General features: G+C 38.2%; 2 protein-coding genes across 3 annotated transcripts in view; one reads left to right on the top strand and one right to left on the bottom strand.

The window, feature by feature from the left end:
* Positions 1–62: 62 nt before the first annotated feature.
* On the bottom strand, positions 63–12,677 carry COQ6 (coenzyme Q6, monooxygenase). The gene is made up of 12 exons (XM_032231293.1): positions 12,447–12,677; positions 10,574–10,708; positions 9,605–9,663; positions 8,499–8,622; positions 8,088–8,218; positions 6,417–6,524; positions 6,264–6,326; positions 5,920–6,027; positions 3,884–4,086; positions 3,291–3,406; positions 2,619–2,785; positions 63–1,573 (listed from the first exon to the last, which is right to left on the bottom strand). The coding sequence occupies exons 1-12, from the start codon at positions 12,640–12,642 to the stop codon at positions 1,544–1,546; spliced, it is 1,440 nt and encodes a 479-aa protein (XP_032087184.1). The 5' UTR covers positions 12,643–12,677; the 3' UTR covers positions 63–1,543.
* A 157-nt stretch (positions 12,678–12,834) lies between these two features.
* FAM161B (FAM161 centrosomal protein B) overlaps positions 12,835–21,456 on the top strand; it is an 18,613-nt gene continuing 9,991 nt past the window's right edge. For both annotated transcript variants that reach the window (XM_032231261.1, XM_032231250.1), the window contains exons 1-5: positions 12,835–12,965; positions 14,111–14,403; positions 17,973–18,526; positions 19,109–19,440; positions 21,108–21,235. In XM_032231261.1, coding sequence (XP_032087152.1) covers positions 12,903–12,965; positions 14,111–14,403; positions 17,973–18,526; positions 19,109–19,440; positions 21,108–21,235 — 1,370 coding nt within the window. In that variant the 5' untranslated portion in view covers positions 12,835–12,902. The remainder of the gene's footprint in view (positions 12,966–14,110; positions 14,404–17,972; positions 18,527–19,108; positions 19,441–21,107; positions 21,236–21,456) is intronic.

Genomic DNA, 21,456 nt, shown 5'->3' with positions numbered 1-21,456 from the left:
TTGAACAACAAAGTCCTCTGTAATGTGTTATGTTAGAAAAGGAGATTTTCTTGGGTTAAATAATAACTTCCTCCTCAGTTAACTCTTATAGAATAACTTAATGCAAGCCCTGGATAGCCTCTTTTTAAAGAATTCTATGAAAATAAATGTCTTTTATTTAACTAGCACATTCCCCCAAAATATATATTGGTTTGGAGACAAGGGGCAGTTAGATTCCAACATTCTGGCTAGTAGATTAATAATTACTTGTTGCAAAGCACTTAACTGAATCAGAAGATCTCTTCAAATGATAAAACAAAATAATTTCCTGAACTATGTATTAAGTGAGCCACCTTAATATTTTGCACATATTTCTAGATAGTATACATTTTTTTCTTTAAAAAAACCCTCTTCAGCATAAATGTTAAAACATGGTAATAAGATATACCTACATTTTTAACCAAGTGCTCTTACTCAATATCAGAAGTGTCAATTCTGTATACATTTACTCTGAAATGATACTTATTTAAATAAATGTGGAGTACTAATCAGGAATTTGTCTCAGTGAATGAGGCCTGATGCTAAACTTTATTTCCTCTGATGATCCCTTTACTAGTTTGATATTAGTGCCTATGCTTTTCCTCATGTATTGAGATTGTTTACAAATGTAATTATCTGAAAAGAATCTGCAATGGCCTTGTTGAAAAAGGTACAACTGTATAATTCTTGGAGGAAGAGTTAATGAAAGAAACACCTAACAGAGGACTAAATTAATTACTTCTTTAAGCAAAGACAGATATTAGGTGTATAAATATTATTAGCATTGGGACAGTTGCTTAACAAGTAATTTATATCTAAGTAGATAAAATTAAGCTAAACTGTAAATGGATTAACTTCCTTCCTAATATATGCCTATATATGTAGCACTGTATGTAACTGTGAAATAAATTTTAGATTTTTTTTTCCAGAAACACAGATTTTATTCTGAAATTTTTATTCAGAGGACAGTATGAATATCACTATTCATTTAGTTATATTCTTGAACGTGGTGCTGTAATACATGGATATTCTCAAACCTAGCTGTTTGTTACACAAAATGCTAGGACACATTTGAATGTTTTAATAATAAAACTATTTCAACAATGTTCTTTGGCAGTCTGTAACCGATATTCACTCAGCTACTCTACTTCTTAAGGTTATAATCAGCAAGCAACAACTACCTCTTCAATGTTGTTTCCTCCAAGACAATAAGAGGACAAGCTCATGAGAAGCAGGTTGTACTTTGTTCAATACTTGAACCTTTAATTGTTCTTTACTATGATCATAAACTTTTTCCAGCAGTAGTCCTTTGCTAGGCTAATTTTTATAGTTTAAAAAATTGAGTGCTATTGAATAGTTTTTGGAATTCTAAGAGAAAGCCAAATAATCTATTCACTGGAAGAAACAGCAACTTCAGGGTAATAAATTAGCCTAACAGTCTTATACATCTCCTTAATTCTCTCTAGTATATAAATAGATATCCAGCTATCATGAGTGAGCATGTACCTCTGGATTCACAAGGTTGTCATTTACTGGCAAACGCCATGATCTGCTCCTAAAGGATGAGGGAAAAACAGGCATCTTAGTATTCTATTACTTCTACCATTATTCATAACAATGAGGATGTGGTTTCTTAAGCAGAAAGGAAAATCCATACCAAAATCCTTGTTACCCTCCTATGCCATAAAAGTTTATTACAACTAGGTTAGGTGATAACCTCTTTTTTCTCATTTCCTACTAGGTCTTCCCCCCCAGGGATACCAATGAACGAAAATAAAATACAACAGTAGTAGTACAGTTGTAGGTCTGTTGAGGAACTATCCAGTATCCTGTGATTTGGGGATTTTTTTTTGAAGAGCCCTAATAAATCATATAGATGGTAAAGTGCCATCACAGATCCTTTCCAGAGATATCTACAGAGGACCCCTAGTGTACAGTTTTGTTATCGGTAGTAAAAAAAAGAACAGTACTGTGTGTTCTACATTGCACTTAATAGTCTCTTAACCACTTTCTTGGTGTGTAATTTAAGTAAGATCAATTACTTGAGTCCTCGATAAAAATCTTTGTACCTTAAGGCAACAGCAAATTGTTTTATTAGCAAAATTAATAATTAAATTAACTAAATAATTGCAAAAATTGTCATCTACAAAACAAAAGAACTATATGAATCATACATAGGTGATATTGTGTTCTTACACATAAAATTATAGATTTAAATCAAAGTTCCTCTCCATTTATGGAAACTTAATGGTATTTTAGAACTGAAATTAAATTCACCTGGAAAGTACAAGGTTGAAGAAGGCTGATAGACATACAGTACTAGTTAGTTAAATTTAAGGATTGCAAGATCTGGGCTACAGTGACCAATTAACTGCAAGACGATAGCAAGAGTTATAGAAGATTCTGAACAACCATCCAGCTGAGAGCTATTAGTTTATTCAGAGTAGCCCATCATGGGAATCAAATCAATACCACATGTGGAAAGAAGATAAATGTTCAGGAGGGCTATTGTCTAGCTACAAACATGCCCCTTTCCATTAGCCTTCTTCTTTAAATGAATTATCACATTCAGTTACCTACTTTAAAAAGAGAGAGCTTACTTTAACCGGAGGTACAGCGTTGGTTATTTGCAATCCCCACGTCCTCAGCAGCACGAAAGGCGCCATATTTGTAGAGTAAAGTCTGCTTAACAAATCAGTTGCTGCCACAAGAGAAAGATTGTGCCTCTGTCGTTCTCCTTCATATTGTAGTAGATGACTTAAAGAACCTACAAAGTTTATTCTGAAATTAATTAATTAGTAAACTGATTATCCCAAGGAAGTTAGGGAGGATTGGCATCAGGTTACAAAATTACTCAATTTGATAAAATGTCAGAGTTTAACAAAAAGAAAATGGTATGAAGGGGGTAATGGCACTCTTTGAAGATCAACATTTTCCCCTCATGTGGTAGATTACATGGCCTACATCAGAGTTCCCCAACCTTCCCGGCTTTGTGGACTGGGCAGGTGTGTGTGTGGGGGGGGGGGATATTATGTGTGCAACTCCATTTGCACGAGCTGCAGGCCTACTTGCCGCTTCTGCGGCCTTGTTCCAAAAAGCTCACACACCCCAAAAATTAAGTTAGAAACATTTTGCTTTGCAACATGTCTGTATCCTTGGTTTTAATTAAAGTAATTAATCAAATAATAAACCCATGTTGATTCCCAGAGAGATGGCCATTGGCACGCTAGATGTTTATGACAAAGCCCTGCTTCATTGTGTTATATACTTACCTAGATCTTTTCCTTTGAATGCTGCAGCACTTAGATAATTTGTCAAGCATGAAATATCACCAAAGCCCATATTTACACCTTGGCCAGCTAAAGGATGTACCCTGTGAGCCGCATCACTGAAACGAAAGGATAATAATTCTTGACACAAAGGAAAATCCACAGTCTAGTTCATGGTAAAGAGACACAACTCTAATTCCCCATATTTCATATTTCATTGCTTCTGTACCAATCAGACAACAATAGATTCTAGTTCCTATTTTCTAGCATAATCAACCAATTGTAATTAAGAAAAGCCTTTATTATCTATTTATAATAGATAAATTATACATATCATATTTATACACACACAGAGTGTGTGTGTGTGTATAGATAGATAGATAGATAGATAGATAGATAGATAGATAGATAGATAGATGGATGGATGGATGGATGGATGGATGGATGGATGGATGGATGGATGGATGGATGGATAGATATAGGGAGGGAGGGAGGAAGGGAGGGGGGGGAGGGAGAGGGGACAGTTTAGTTAACAAAACTCCATCACTACTCCCAAATGTTATTTACAGCACTGAAGTTTCTTAAAGTAAAATTACCCAATAAGGGCTACACGATCTTGGACATATTCTGTTGCGTGTCCCAATCCAAGAGGGAATACAGCTCGGCTCTTAGGATCGACTTTTGCAACGCTTGGGGGCAGCTGTCGGGCTGCAGTCCCCGAAGGCATCAAGAAAGAAACAGCAGATCGAAACATGGATGCAGCAGTATCAATGAAGTCCGAGTGATTTGCGTTGCTCCACTGAATAATGATAAAGATTTATTTGGTAACTATATGCCCCTAAAAGACTCTGAAATTAACAGCTGATGTGGAAAATCCAGTTTTAGAACACTTCTGCCCAACATTTGAACTTAATAGCAGTCACAAGCAGGAAATACAGTAAATAAAACATGTTAGAAGGAAAATGTGTTCTTCTTTTAGCCCTGCTTCCAGTGGTCTCAACAAGCCGAGGTGGCACAGTGATTAGAGTGCAGTACTGCAGGCTACTGACTGCTAGCTGCAGTTCGGCAGTTCAGATCTCACCGGCTCGTAGTTGACACAGTCTTCCAACCTTCCAAGGTGAGTAAAATGAGGAGCCAGATTGTTGGGGGCAATGTGCTGACTCTGTAAACCTCTTAGAGAGGGTTGTAAAAGTACTATGAAGCGGTATAAGAGCCAAGGTGGCGCAGTGGTTAAATGCAGCACTGCAGGCTACTGCTAGATCAGCAGGTCAGCGGTTCAAATCTCACCGGCTCAGGGTTGACTCAGCCTTCCATCCTTCCGAGGTGGGTAAAATGAGGACCCAGATTGTTGGGGGCAATATGCTGACTCTCTGTAAACCGCTTAGAGAGGCCTGAAAGGCCTATGAAGCGGTATATAAGTCTACTGCTATATAAATGCTATTGCTATTCCTTGAATACAGAACTCACAGCAGCTCATAAGAAATCTTCGACAAGTCTAGAAACAAAACCACCTCATTTCTTGTGTGGCATCTAAGAAGCACAATGACAAGATACAATTCTGATTCATTTATTCTTGAGTCATTAATAACAATTGAAAGGGACCTTGGAGGGCTTCTAGTCCAACCCCAAACAGGAGACCCTATACCAGTGATGGCGAACCTTTTAGACATCGAGTGCCCAAAGTGTACGTGTGCGCCCAAACTGCAAGACATGGATGCAGAGACTTAAAAACCCAATTGGCCGATGAGAGGCATGCGCGCATGCACGGCACAGACCCGAAGCAGCTGGGATGACGGCACACATGCCCACAGAGAGGGCTCTGCATGCCACCTCTGGCATGTGGTGCCGAAAAGGTTCACCAACACTGCCCTATACTATTTGAAACAAATGGTTGTCCAATCTCTACTTAAAAAACTCTAGTGTTGGAACACCCATAACCTCTGGAGGCAAGCCATTCCACTGATTAATTGTTCTGTCAGAAAATTTCTCCTTATTTCTCGGTTGATTCCCTCTCCTTTGTAAAGTGTCCTGGCTTATGTTATTAAGATAGGCAGCTGAACATATATTTTAAATAAGTAAAAAAGTGAGTGAATGAAAGTCTGAATAGATTAATGATTCTTTCAATGGCAACTTAATCCTCAAATGCCATAGGTGATGAAAGGCCATGGGGTAGGTAATGCGAGCACTAATAAATATGTCCATACACGAGTATCTTCTTCCTGCCCCTGTGCCCACAATCATGCCAATATTATGGGAAGGGGAATATGGAGATGACACACACAGAAGCCCGATGAGAATAACCACTAAGGGTGTTTTCAGGATAAATATAGGTGATGGCATCCATGGAGTTTTGAACTGAACAAACAACTGGCGACAACAACACAATTAATAAAAGTTACGTTTGTAGAAGATCTTATCGATCTTTAGGCAGAGGTCTGTTTTAGGTTAAATGTAAGGAAGCATGGAACCTTAGAATAAGGGAAAAATAGATCTTTGTATGCAACTAGCACTAATATAGCTTCTAGCTATAAAAAATATTCAAACATTATATTGCTATTCTTGAATACTTGTTTCCCATTTTTCCTATCAGAGAACATCAATAATCTGCATTTCATAAAATGAAAATACTCACAAAAGCAGAGTTGACAGCGTCCACAAAATTTTCTTCATCCATACTCTGAAGTTGAAGTGCATGTTCATGTGATGTGGACCAAACCAAAGAGCTGGCTGTATCAGAGAGCTGATAATAAGAGACAAAAACAAGGCACCTCCTCAAATGTATATCACTGCAAGGATCTCACCAAAACCTAATGTCTTAATAAAATCATAGAGGCAGTTAAAGGGAAAAAGTACATTCATAAGAATTAAAAAAAATGCTTACTGTAATAACAGATCTGTCAATTATTAACTAATGGAAAACAAGTCGAAAGACAATGACTAAAAACTGGGTCAGATGAAAGTTACAAAGTTCTTTACCGGGAGGAGAGCAATTGGTCCTGATGGAAGAAATCTCTGCCATGCCACATTGTTATCAGTTGGCTGCAATGTATGAAAGACAGTGAAGATTACTAATTTTCTGTGGTTAGTTCTTTATCTTCAAAGTTGTAGCTTGATATTCCAACATCTGACCTCAGACAAGTGAAGAGTAGCAACTACTGCTGACTGATCATACTGATAATGAATATTCTGAATACCAACTGCTTTCCGGATCAAAGAATTTTGCCCATCTGCCCCAATCTGTGAAGATAATAAGAAATTAATTCTTTTAACAGGCTTAATGAAAAAACAAATCCTCTTTTAAGAGCTCTCAAAAGATAACTAGACAAAGGCTCTGTAACAGTGATGGTGAAACTTTTTGGCACTTTTGGGCACTGAGTGCCCAAACCAGAATACATATGTATGTGGGTTCATGTGCGTGGAAACCCAAGGAATACATATGTATGTGTGTTCATGTGCTGGAAACCTAAGGACCAGCTGGCTGGTATGTGCATGCCTGTTTTGGGGGCATTTGGGGGCATTTCCAGGCCATTTTTAAGTTATATCCAGGCTATTTTTCAAGCTGTTTTTCAGGTCATTTTCAGGCATTTTTCAGCCTGAAAACAGCCTGATAAACAGCCCCCCAAAAGCCTGAAAACAGCCCAAAAAACAGCCTGCTTTTTAAACCAGAAGAGCAGCTGGCGACATCACACATGCCCACAGAGAGGGCTCTGTGTGCCACCTCTGGCATGCGTGCCATAGGTTTGCCATCACGGATGTATAATATCTACCTGGTAGCAAAAAAGGTGTGCCTTCCCTACCCCCCACCATCTTTGTATTCATCTTTCTCCAGTATTTCCTCTAAAGACTTCACCAAAACAGACCCAAAAGCTAACATGAGATAGTAAGAGAGAATGGGAAATTCTCAGTATGTCAATCCACTCATGTGACTTCTAACATTGTCCACTAGAACCACATTTGCTCTCTTCTCTTGCATGTGCATCTTACATGTAACCTATTTACAAGGATATGCAAAATGGATATTCAAATTGGCACATGTAATTACTGTATTTTTTGGACTATAAGACACTCCGGACTATAAGTTGCACCTAGCATTTGGGGAGGAAAACAAGGGGAAAAAATCTGCCTCTGCCTCCCAGCAATTGCTTCCTTGCAGCAAACAGCCTGGTCAGCTTCAGCACAGCCTGATTTAGCATGAGCAACTGACTGGAGGTTGGATCTGCATCCCAGAATACCACCAATCAGGCTGTGGGAATCGCCGCCGCCGCCCCTCACCACTGCTGCCTCCGAGCGCCTCATTTTTGGCCTCCGCGCATTGCATTTTTGAATCGTTCCAGGCAGCGGCGATAGGTGGCAGTGGCAATGGGTGGCGCCAGTGGTGATGGGCAGTGGCAATCCTTGCAGATGGAACAGATGGAGGCAGATCCAACCGCCAAACAGTTGCTCATGCTAAATCAGGCTATGCTGAAACTGGCCAGGCTGTTTGCTGCAAGGAGGCAAATTGCTGGGAGTTAGAGGCTGAAGGGTGGGGGCCGGAAGGTTGGCGGGGCTTCGGCAACATTCGCTGTATAAGATGCATAGACATTTCCACCCACTGTTTTGGGGGGCGAAAGTGGGTCTTATAGTCCAAAAAATACAGTACTTCAGAATAAATGCATTTAGAATCAATAACAATAATATTTTCAACTCATCTTTCAACCCCCTTCAAGCTGGTATTATTGACAACATGACATTAGAAGCAAATCCAGTAGAAGGGATTAGAAAAGAGATGGTGCCTAATCAAACAGAAAATATCTTAGTTACCAGCAATTTGGTTTGAAATCTGCGTCCATCTGCTAAATCAATTTGGACCCAAGGACTCATGTCAGAAGATTGATGTTGAAGTGGCCAGGTATATCCAACTGCTCTGCTCCTGTAGAGAACTTCCACTCGGTCTAATAGGGACACAATGTATCAATGTCTTTAAATGATAGAGAAGCAGCAAAGAATTAAAATTCTGAAGCCAATCAAGACCCAAGCCTTGGTAATTGAATTAATGGCTTAATATCTTAAGAAGGGACACTTCCATACTCAAAAATAGAAAGCCTCAAGAAGCCTACTATTATAATCCAGATTATTTACTGGACATAAGATTTCATGGCTTTCTATAACTTTATCTACCCTGTTTTCTAAAAAAGGCTAACATAAACCAAAATTAAGATAAGCAATAACTACCTGAAATTGTATCCAATTGTTTGTATAGAGCTGACATGATAACATCATTCTCTACGATATAACCCATGTCTTCCAGGTTATCGTTCTCAAACATGATCAGGGCCTCAGAGCAAGCATCCCACACCTACAAAAAGAAATTCTCCATTTAAATGCAGCAAAGAAATGCATCAATATCCCCTTTATCAAGGCTTTCCATTTATAAAATTCAACTGCTGGAGTGTCTAGCAAATGCAATTAAAAATATTAATGTTGAAAACCAGAAGGTACTTAAAAGTGAGAAACCTAAAGGCAGCACTTCATATATTATTCCCACAATAGATAGATTGCCTAAAATAGTTTGAAGACTGAGCAGGGCTATAGCATACTTCCCGAAGGCCTAAATTACAGGGAATATTAAGTAATGAGAATATAGGATATTTCTTTCAAGAATATACAAAGGAAGGTTTCACAAAGCAACTTTATCATTCCTTTCTAAGTATAGAATTGTACCAAATTATGTCTTGCCACTAGCAGTCATTACTCAAAGTCATAATTCCTCTTCATAAACTCTTCAAATTTTCCTCTACAATTCCCAAACCCACATCAGATTTGATTGGTGAGTATGATGAGGGATAAGGAGGAAGAGGAGAAATTCATTGGGTAAGAGAATATCTGTTCACATAACACTGGATGTGGCTCAGCGCATCCTCCACAGCAAAGAATAATTATTTTACCTGTTTATACAAGCTCCTGAAAATAGGGCTATGCAATGATTTAATTCCAATAAGATGTTTCAGAGGTTAAGCAACGAAAATGTAGCATCTGTCTGCAATTATTTAAAATAATGACATCTTTGCACAGGATGCTGTAACAACTGCAGAGAGGTGCTATAGCAAAACTCCTAAACACATTTTATATGTGTCTTGTGTCTGAAGCACTGTATTTATTGCCCTGCTAAAACAGAATGTATAATTGACTTTTACATCATATGTATGATACATATAATTTTCTCTAGAGAAAAAATACACTGTAGCTGCTAAGAACAAAGTAACTTAAGAATCTGCACAATCTATTATTGTGCATAACATAGTACCACAGACATATTTATTATTTGCATTATCAAGCACCTGCATCCTCCTAAAAGGTTTGATTCTCATATTGCAGATATGTTCCCATGCACCAAAGCCTAAAAAAGAAAGAAAATTATTCTACTATATCAAAGATGAACTCCCATATTCCATAAACATTTAATGAGAACTCATCACAACCAAATAATAAATAAAACTCAACTATTATCTACTTTTTTTTGCAACAGTCTTTGTTCCACTTCATGGATTTTTATAGCTTTTGATCCATTTTCCATTTCTGGAAAAGATTGTCAAAAGCTTTAAAGGATTTTGTTTTTGAAATATGCACAAAAAACAAGCAATCATAAGGAGAGATGTGGAGAAATGCTAGAAGGCAGTCAACTAGGACATTAATACATATTTTGTGATTCTAATATCAATACTGAAAACTCATGGGGCCAAAAATATAATAGGCTGCCCATGATTCTTAGACCAATATATAAAGAGCTAATTATACAAGACCATATTTCAGTGGACAGGAATATGTGAAAAGAATAGAATAATAGCGTTGGAAGAGACCTTACATGTGAATAATTAATCTTGCTCTTAAATTAATATCCTGCATAGAATGCAAGACTCTATAATTTCATACCAAGCATCAAACTCAATATACCCATTCCTTGTGTGGCAACTACCTCAGTTAGTGATCATTTCAAATGCTATAGTAATAAATAGCAATAAAAATCATTTTCCAGCCAATGTGTACATTTAATCAAACATCATGGGCCTAACAATACATGCTTATGAATATAATTAATTTGGAGAGAAGGTAATGCTGGCAGAGCTATGCAAGTTAACTTATTTGAATGAGACAGCAAAACTAGTGATTTTTTTTCATAATCTCTCTCAATAAAGTGTTTACTTAGCAGCCATGGTTGGAACAGAACTTGATTAGTAAACAAGGATGGCTGTGTATGGCTACCAACATTCATAGTTGGCATACAGGTAACTGGGTAATGCTATACTTACTACTTAGAAATGTGGCAGATCCGGGTGTGAGAGCACTGACTCTATTACTGTAATCTCTTGATAAATCCTTAATTTTTTTTTGAGGACGAGCTTCTAGTAGTAGTATTTTCTTATCAGAGAGATGAACATCATGCCCTTAAAAGAAGCAATCAGATCTTTAATTATTTTTTCAAACAAAGTTTAATCAAGTATTTTTTTAAGATTATGAAATATAAGCCATTATACACATATATTTTCTGAACACTCAGAATGCTTAGTACCCTAACTCTGGTAAGGTATCTGGAGGATTTCAGTACCAGAGTTATTCCTTCATCTATGTCACAGGAAAATCAGAAAGAAACCTGGGCTGCATGAGAGAATTGAATATCTATCGTCTATAACTATGTTTCAACCAAATATAGTTACACTCTCATTTTTTCCTCTAGCCAACATAGCACTATCAAATACAACTCTATAAAGGTAGTCCTTGACTTACAATAGTTTATTTGGTGACCATTCAAAGTTAAAACAGCAATAAAAGTGATTTGTGACCATTTTTCATACTTAGCATCCCCATGGTCCCGTGATCAAAATTCAGATGCTAGCAACTTACTCCTATGTATGACAGTTGCAATGTCCCAGGGTCATGTGATCACCTTTTGCAACCTTCTAACAAGCAAACTCAATGGGGAAGCCAAATTCACTTAACAACCATGTTACTAACTTAACCATTGCAGTGCTTCACTTAACTTGGCAAGAAAAATAATAAAATGGGGCAAAATTCACTTAATAAATATTTCACTTAACAACAGAAATTTTGGACTCAATAGTGACTATAAGTTGAGGACTATCTGTATTGCCTCTATGGAAGTGGTTTTTAACCTTTTTTTCAGCACTTTTAATAACTTTTGTGGTCATGGACCATCAACACTTAACTCAAGATTTAAATCAGGGCTGTCAAACTGATGGCCTGCAGGCCAGGTGCATCATGCTCTGGCCACACCCACAATCGATGTGGCGAAGGGGGGGAAGTCACAATATGTCATATGACGCCACCATGATGACATGAGTTTGACGCCCCTGATTTAAATGATGTTTCTTCAAGTCTTTGCAGACCCCCTGTGATGACATCACACACACTCCTGGGGATCAGTGGATCACAGGTTGAAAACTATTGCTCTATGGTTTATTTAGCCAACAGAATCTTTATAATTACTAAAATATAAAAGCTTATGTAGGATTTGTAGTGTAATATCTAAACTTGACATTATAAATAGTTATAGTTATGAATGCTTTCCTTTATAGAAATGTTACATGTTTTTTGAAGCAGCTCAACATCTGAATCACCAAAAATGGAATGGCTAATTTTATTCTTTTTATTTTTGTTCATGTGCACAGCTTGTATAAACCATTCAGAGCCTATTTCAATTGGAGCAGCATGTAAATCCTGTAATTTAATATAGTTTGCACTGACAGACCTATATTCCGGTACCCAATACACCAAAACTGGTCGTTGAAAGTTATAAAATCCCTGTCTTCTTCGATATATACAATCAGCTAAAGGTACACTTTAATAGCGTTTTAATCCTTTAAAGCTGGTCTTCAGATTCTGCCATTGGGGGATGCACACCGGATTATGCGGCGAACATTTCATAACCATTCTCTTTAGCATGTAAAATATTATAAATTACCGGTCACAATAATCACCTTCGGCCTAGAACCAACCCGATTTTCTGTATCAACATCCCCCAAACTTGTTTTCTCGGCAAGTATCGGGCAAGAATTCCCAATCGCCAGGGGGGTCAAATCAGGGAAAGCTGTGAGACTTAAATAAATAGGGATTCTTGCAGGCTTCTGGGTGCCTTTAAGGGAGGTTTATTGCCAAATCTCATACCCAGAGCAGCAGCCATGGCGGCTCCCACCATGCCACCTCCCGAGACCACCACATCGTACACGGCGTTGGAGCCGTTGCATCTCACTGAACCCTGCCGCGACAGAGAGCCGACAGTCCCTGCGAGAAGAAGGAGGAGACTCTTCCGACGATACAATCCGGCGCCTCGATCCAACAATAATCCCGCTACAGCAGCCATTCTTTCGGAAGTGACGAATCCGTCTCTCTAACAACGGCTCGTTACCGGAAACGTCTTCGGGATTACCATGACAATGGACAGGTTAACGGAACCTGTCCAATGACATCTCGCCAGGGGCGGAGCGTAAGAGCACGGACCGTTATCATTGGCCACGATGCGAGAGAAACAAAAAAAGAGAGGGTTTCATTGGACAGGGCATTAATAGCTAGGTAAGCGTGGAGCTGTTTAATAGTGGCGAAGATAACAGTCGTGGAAGAGACATGACGGTGTCTCAAGCTGCTAATGGAGCCCAAGCGAAGCCTCTTCCGGAAGAGGCACAACGGGTAAGCAGACGTTCGGCAAGATGAATGGTGGATGGTTTAGTGGCCGAGGTTGCTTTAAATCGACAGTGTTTTTCCATGCTTGTTCTTACGCGGTTTCCTCTGGCTGCAATAGCCACACCCTTGGAGACCAACTGTGTGTACTGCGTCCTAGCTGATGCCATTAGAGGAAAGCCGCGGGGACTGGAAAAATGACATGTTGCACCAACTGTAACATTGGATCTAGTTAATGCAAAAGTTGTTATTATTAATCATTGCACAGTCAGCCAGATGTTTGGGTTTGGCATTTTTGTCTACCTATCGAGTCCTTACCAGGGACCTGGGATGATGATGATAATGATAACAGCAGCAACAACAATAATATAATTAACAACAAAACAATGACAGAAGGTGACTTCACTTGGAACAGCTTCCATCCTGCAAGGATACCTGTAACATGATCAAACATCCAGATCTGGATGTTTGATGATGTTGCAGATATTGTCATAGGATGGAAGCTGTTCCAGGTGAAGTCACCTTCTGCCATAGTTGTGTTGTTATTGTTATATTATTAACCCTAGCTGAATTTAGGGTATTATTCTGAAGTACAGGTAGTCCTCGGCTTACAACAGTCCTTTTAGTGACTGAAGTTACAACAGCACTGAAAAAGTGACTTATGTCCATTTTTCACACTTATGACCATTACAGCATTCTCATGGTCACATAATCAAAATTCAGATGCTTGGAAACTGACTCATATTTGCATTGTCTTGGGGTCATGTGATCACCTTTTGTGACTTTCTGACAAGCAAAGTCAAAGAGGAAGCCAGATTCACTTAACCTTGTTACTAACTTAACAACTGCAGTGATTCACTTAACATCTGTGACAAGAAAGGTTGTAAAATGGGGCAAAACTCACTTAACAAATGTCTCACTTAGCAACAGAAATTTTGAGCTCAATTGTGGTTGTAAATCAAGGGCTACATGTATGCGTATATAGAAGTGTTAGCATTAAAGAGAATGTAACATCAAAGCAGATTGCCTTGCAGGAAAATAGTAATTAATCAAATAAATGGCTAGTTGAGCCATTTGAATACAAACATCATTTCTGAAGTTCCTCCTCTGTTTTATATTTTGGTTTTACTGTTTTGTTTTGCTTTGCTTATTAGGTATTTCCGATTAAAGTGGAGTCAGAGTCAGAAGTGGAATTAGGTAGTAACATCACTGGAAATGAGCTACTGGATTTTCTTAAGCCACAGCAAGACCAGTTTTATGATCAATTTTATGATTCACTTCAGGATCTCAAAAGGAAAAACAGGCAGAGTTTGTTAGAATTAGGACTCTTATATCAAGAAAAACTGAAAAATGCTCATCACTCACCCAGAAAAGACAAAGAACTAGAAGATTTTTTCCAGGACAATGGAAGACTAATGCTGCCAATAAAATTCCAGAATGATCTGAGGTAAGATAAGTGGGTTTTTTATTTCATGGGATTAACAAATTATAGAATAGAATAACAGAGCTGGAAGGGAGCTTGGAGGTCTTCTAGTCCAACCCCCTGCTCAGGCAGGAAACCTTATACCATTTCAGACAAATGATTGTCCAATCTCTTCTAATTATACTATACTAGACAATCTGTGATCCATTGGGTTGTCGTTTCAGAGGTAAAAATTCCAGAGATGATTCTTGGGTTTTTTAAAATATTTTTTTAATTAAGAATTATTTGAGCAACTACAAAATAAAGAGATACATTAAATAAAAATATTAAAAGGTGCATAAAGGGAAAAAAGATAACAGTAAAAGAAAGAAAAACCCCTTCATCCCCAGCAAATTTAATCAATATTAAGAACTTATTAGTATATCTTAATATAAAACCAAACAGCTCTTTATAATCTTGCCCAAGATACATCCAAAATTTCATCTCAAAAACCTCATCCCTTCCTGTGAAACAGCAGAAGTCCCCTAGGGGTTATCAGAAATGACAACATAAGTATTAACTGTGTGTATTATATCTAGTCTGAAACCATCTTTCCGGTTTAAACATTCCCCCTCTATTACTTCTCTTCAAATAATCAAATTTCAGTCATGCTCAAAAAAATTGATTTATAATTAATTAAACGTTACCCAAAATAATCATTGTCATCCACTCCTAGTCAAGAAGTGATTAAAATCCCCCCAAATAACTTTTAGCTTTCTCAAATAACTTTATTGAGTAGCTCATTATTTTAACCTTGGTAAAATGGATTGCTTTTATATTGTTTCTTCTTTCTACAATATTTTAAATCCTCATAAAAAAGTTCTAGCATCTGCCTATCGGAATTTATTGGAAGTAATGAAGTAACAGTATTATTGAGGTACATCTATGATTATACAGCATACTGTTACATTTTGGATTAGATTAGTTGCAGATTCTGAGTGATCTTCAAGAGCATCTCCATGTAGAATGCATTTCAGGAATCAATCTGGGAAGATTAAGTGACTGTAAGCAGGGTCTCTTTGTCTAGAAACCATAAAATTACATACAAGATAATGTTATGCAAAAGTCTTGGCCCTCTGCTCCTCAAGTAGGAATCATGAGATGCCTGACAAGCTCTAATTGGATGAATGAAACCTTATCCAGAGTTAATGTTGGAAAATCGCTTGATCCAGATCCTAGGGGGCAGAAAACCTACAGGTAGGTTGAGTTTAAGCCCGTTCTTCATCATCTAGACCAGTGATCCCCAACCCCCGGTCCGCGGACCGGTGCCGGGCCGTGGAGTACCTGGCACCGGGCCGCGCAGCGGCCGGGGGCCATGCAACGGCCGACTCTTCACTCATGCAGCGCCGTCGCCGGAGGGGGGGAGCTGCGCGGAAGCACAGGAGCAAGTGAGGCGAAGAGGAAGAATCCCCCGCTACTACACCACCTCCGCCCCCTCCCCGAGTCAGCCGTCCCCTCAGTGAACGCCTCCGCCTCTTTCTCCTTTCTCGCCTCAGTCGGCTCGCCTGGAAGCGAGGCGAGGAGGGGGCGGACCATGCGCTGGAAGCGGAGCCCTTGGAGGCCGCTCTCTTCTTTTTCCCGCCCGGCCTTGGCTTGTGAGAAGGAACGGCGGGAGAGGTAGAGAGAGAGAGAGAGAGAGAGAGAACGTGGGGGAAGCCGAGGGCGGGGGGGGGTCTTTTGAGGGGAGATGGGGGTGCGCGATTTTGGCGCCAGATTCAGGCCGCCGCTGCCGCTATTGCAGCGCACGGTGGAAAAGCGGCGGTCTTGCCCACCCCTTCCCTGCCTCCCGCCCGCTCCAGTTGCCGCAGCCAGGGGTGGGGGCTCGGTGCCTGAAGTCTCTTGCCTCTCTTCCAAAATTTCGCCAACGGGCATCGGTGAAGCGCGCTCTTTCTCTTCCTCACAAAACACATTTCCTTTCCCCCCACGCGTAGTTATTGGCGATATGGACTCTTGGAGGCTGCCCTCCCGGGTCGCGTTTCCTTTTTGCAGCCCACGAGAATGCCTGGTTCTGAGCCTCAAAAAACGAGAGTTCTCTTAAGGCTGCAAAAAAGGAATATACTTTGGTCCTTGAAGCGCTTTTCCTGTTATTTGGACATTATATATATACGTACGTACATACGTACGGTATGTATATATGCATGTATGTATATATATGTGTGTGTGTGTGTATATATATATATATATATATATATATATATATATATATATATATATATATATATATATATATATATATATATGTCTGTAGTCCATAATATAGTGATGATTTAAAAAAAAATTAGTTGAGCACATGGAATCTTTTTTCTTTTAGTATATTTTGGAGGTGGGGGCCCACTTTGTTATTTAAGATAGTATCTCCTTTTATATATGGTAGTGAAGATACCTAATACTCCCACCCCCTATTTCCCCCACGACAACCTTGTGAGGTGGGGGGGCTTAGATAGAGTGAATGGGCTTAATACTGTATTCTTTTTACATTGCTATCCTCTGGCTTATTTAATTTTGCCCTTGCTCTTTTTATCTTTGACCTTGATTAATTCAGCTGTTTATTCCTTAAAATCTACATACAAAATGGAAGGTGGGATATGATTCAGGTGTTGAATTGGGAAGGTGGATTTAAAAAGTATGTTTGTATTCCCCCATTTTCGCCCCCCGACCCCTGCGCGCGCTCAGCGGGCCACGGTAAAATTATCAAAGGCTGACTGGTCCGCGGCGATAAAAAGGTTGGGGACCACTGATCTAGACCTCCTCAGCTGCCAGAAACTGGAAAAGCACCAAGGCAGCATCAATTGGTCTACCAAAAACAGACAACTAATTTTGTCACAATTCGAATGATAGTGATCCCGTGCTAACAGATTATATTATCAGCAATTTCAAATAGGTGTTGATGGAAAATAGAGAGCACTATGAAGCCACCCACAAAGCAGAAATTGAAGGCTAGTTGACTGATCACACACACACCATCAATACCCAATTAAACCTACCATGCAGAAGGGAGAAGAACTATTATAACACCATGGTCCTTAGTCTTAATCCCCTGAAGATACCACAATCAATAGTATTGAACATTGAGGAGAAAAAAAGGAACATCTTTCTCCGCTCCAAGCCTGTCACAGGTCTACTAAAACATATCTAGCTGTCTCAATGATATATCCCAGTCTGACAACAGAGGCCCTGCCTGGAAATTATTGTGTATTTTGGGGCATCCATAGAAGCAAGGGAGAATAGGTCTACTGCTTTTCATTCACTACTGTTTACCACTATTGCTCTCTGTGATTCTACCTTTTTTGGTTAGGTTACAGTTTCTCTTGATCAGGTTATTTAGTTTCTACATTATGTTGAATTTACTGGGATGTAGGTTTCTTTATCTTCCAGTAATTCTTTGTTTTTTGAGGGACTATTTTGTATCGTAGTTTATAAATAAAGAATATTTAATAAAATGGTTAATAAAATCATACACAGTCTTGAAAATGTTAATTATACCTAGCTTATTTCATTTATGTAATGTATAATTTATTTGCGTCTCTCTTAATGTTTTTTAATTTTATTCTTAGGTGTGGTAATATAAAAAGTTGGAACTCTTTCTCTGATATCACTTTAGATAGCTCAAAAGATGAGAAAAATCATTACTCATTTCTTCAGTCTTGTTCAAAACCAAAGAGCGCCTCAACTCTTGGGATTTCCTCCCTCACAATTCCTCAGCCCTTCAACATGACCCGTCGAGAAACTCATCAAAAATCTCAGTTTCTAACATCACAGGCATTGCTTGAAAAAGAGTCAACTGCATACAAAAGGCAATTGCAAGAGGCTGCAGAATGCCAAAAACAATTTAGAGCACAGCCGGTGCCTGCTCATATCTATCTGCCGCTCTACCAGGAAATAATGGAAAAGAATGAAATCCGTAGACAAGTAGAAACTCAAAAAAGAAAGGAGCTGCTAGTTTCAATGCAAAAACCCTTCAGCTTTCAGATAAAAGAAGAAAAGAGAAAAGAGGCCACCAGACAGCAGTTTCTGAACATTTTAACCCCAGCTAAGAAAATAGCACCAAAGTTCAGGAAAAATGTCCCCAAGTCCACATATGAGCCAATGCTTGGGGATAAACTCGAAGGTAAAGATTATATCATTCACTTTTGACTTACGTAACATAGTAATGGTTATTAATATTTCCTTGATTTGTGAAATGGAAATAATTGCCACAAAAATCTGATTTTGAACTTTTGTCTCTTTTATACAATCACAATACAAAGACTTATCCAATGTAAAAGCAATTAAATTAATCAAATATATTTATTCAGCAACACAATATATGCAATGCAAATTGATTATATATTTTGCCCAGGAACTTTCTATTATAGAACTTTAATATTTTGAATTTTGGGTTTTTAGTTTACGCAGAGAAAAAAAATTTGATTGCCAAGAATCAACACTGATTTGATGACACATAATCACTTTAAGTTAAAGATTTGTGTTCTGTTGTCATTTAAAAGCCTCATTATACCTTTTACATTAGCTTTCTCCATCAGAAGCTTCTCTAAAATTCCTAGCCAGCTGCTTATGCTGCTTGACATAGTTTCCAAAATACAAAACAAATATATTGAGAAGGATATTGTACTTTGGCATTTTCCATTATATATTTTTATGTAAATTGTCATAGGATTAATGTTCATTATTTTTTTCTTTTAATCCCTAGAAGCTGAACTCTTAAGAAAAATCCGTATTCACTTGAGAGCCAAGGAATTATTGGAAAAGTCTGGGGCCCCCATTGAGCTTGACAATAAGCAGAGGGAGAAAAAATCCCAAATTGCCTCCAAAAATAGGGAGCAAAAGTTGAGTTTTCTGCAAAGCAACTTTAGTTTTAAGCCAAGAATTAATACTTCAGTGCCTGATTTTGAACAACTTTACTGGGCATTTCAGAGAAAAGTAGTAAGCAAGCAAGAAATTAAAGAAGCAACTCGAAATAAACCATTCAGACTGAGAACAGCAAATCTCAGTTGCAGACATAAAATGTGTGACAAGATGATGGTAAAGGATTTGCTTTAACTTCTTTGTATTTCTACTTGTGCAAATATATCCACAACATAAACAATTATTTTCTATCACTCAAAACAGAAAGTTTTAGGTTAAGCATAACTCTATTGGGGAATAAGAACAGCCATATCAGTTTATATTTGAGGTCCAATGCTAATGAAATTTCAAATAGAAAAAGATCCCTCTAATCATTTTGGACTGGTGGACACATATGGACACTGTGTTGTTCAAGTTTTTGCAATATGCCTTCTGTAGGGCTTCCTGATTCACAAAACGGCCGCCATAGTGGGCATAGCACTGATTTAATTGAATGTTCCTTTGTGTAAGCAGATAGGCAGATTTCTAATGTGGAATGGTTAGTCTGGTGGATGCTAAAGGAGAAATATGCTGGCATGTTGATGTTTCCATATGCCACACTGGAACTCTACATAAAAATATTTGTATGATTGGGGGAATTGAATTGAAAAGAAGAGTCTATACTTCCACTATAGGCAGAACAATCTGTACTTTGGAGGAGAATCCTGCCTTGCCAGCTGACATTATCGGTTGTCAAAAGTTTTGATAGTTCAACAATATTTATTATATAGCTTTGAGCCAGAGTACCTTGAGACCTGAAGGTGTGGCTGAGAACCATGATGGCCTGTATGCTAAGGCTATTTGTCCTCTAGGATATGTCTTGTTCTTAGCTTTTTGTGGCAAAGCACTGCCAACAAAACAGCCATAGCATTTCCTTAGCATAATCTGCAAGGAACTCCCAAGAAAAACATTTCTGTCCACCGGACGATTGCAGAATCTTATGGCTTCAGAAATGCCTTGCTGGAGAGTTTAACATTGTATCTGAATTCATTTTGGATTAAGCCCATTGGTTTTATAAATATTGTTATCGACACAGGTAGTCCTCAACTTATGACCAAAACGTATGTTGTAAAATGAGAAATTTGTTGAATGAATTTTGTCCCATTTTACAACTTTTCTCCCCACATTTGTTAAGTGACTCTCTGCAGTTCTTAAATTAGTAACACAGTTGTTAAGTGAATCTGGTTTCCCCATTGACAGAAGGTTGCAAAAGGGAACCACATGACTCCAGGACACTGGAACCATCATAAATGTGAGTCAGTTGTCAAGCATCTGAATGTAAATCACATGACCATGTGGATGCTGCAATAGCCATAAGTAAGTGTGAAAAACGGTCATAAGTCACTTTTTTCAGTGCTGTTGTAACTTCAAACCATTGTAAGTCAAGGACTACCTGTATTTTGTATTTGTATTTTTACTTTCATTTTTGGCCTATGGAACACAGTTTGTGAATTATTAAAAGGGTTTAAAATAAATTATTAAGCCAAAAGCAAGCACATAATTATCAAGGCTTCCAAGCTGTAGGACAAAAAGATGACTAGCCAGCATATTTTGCATACAACTTTTTCTCCTTGAAACTTGGGTAAAAAGCATTTGATGAATATTTTCTGTGTGGTAATTATGGTATATTTTAGAATTTTGCAGGATGTATATTAACAGCATATATTAGCAAGGCTTTTGCAAGTTAGTAGAATGTTACATACTCACATGGTAGACGCACATATGAAATAATCTTTGCACTTAAAATTTTGCTTGCCACAGAATTTTTTTTAAAGAAAACTAGCCAAAAGTATTTTTGCTTTCAGGATTTTCAGCAACCTTCTACAGCACCAATACAAAGAAGTCGGTCTTTTAATTGTCTTTCATCCCTTTCTCCCAATACACTTCCAATATATATTACAGATGCAGTGAGAAAGAGGGCAGGTGCTATTAAGTAAGTAATAACATTTTTATAAATTCTGTTGAATACATATATGTATAGTAATATTTTAGAAATATTTTTTCATAAAATGGCACCTTTCTTAGCTTTATCATAGCCTGCTTGGAATTGGAGAAAATAAGGTAAAGCAATTTGAATGCTGCCCAAGTTGAAATGTTATGGATTACACTGACTTCTTTCCCTTTGTTTCCTTAATTCAAATTTAAAGCAACATC

The sequence above is a fragment of the Thamnophis elegans genome, chromosome 1 (genome assembly GCF_009769535.1).
Source record: "Thamnophis elegans isolate rThaEle1 chromosome 1, rThaEle1.pri, whole genome shotgun sequence".
NCBI lineage: Eukaryota > Metazoa > Chordata > Lepidosauria > Squamata > Colubridae > Thamnophis > Thamnophis elegans.
The sequence above is the reverse complement of the archived record's forward strand: the minus strand, read 5'-3'. Positions and strand labels throughout refer to the sequence as shown.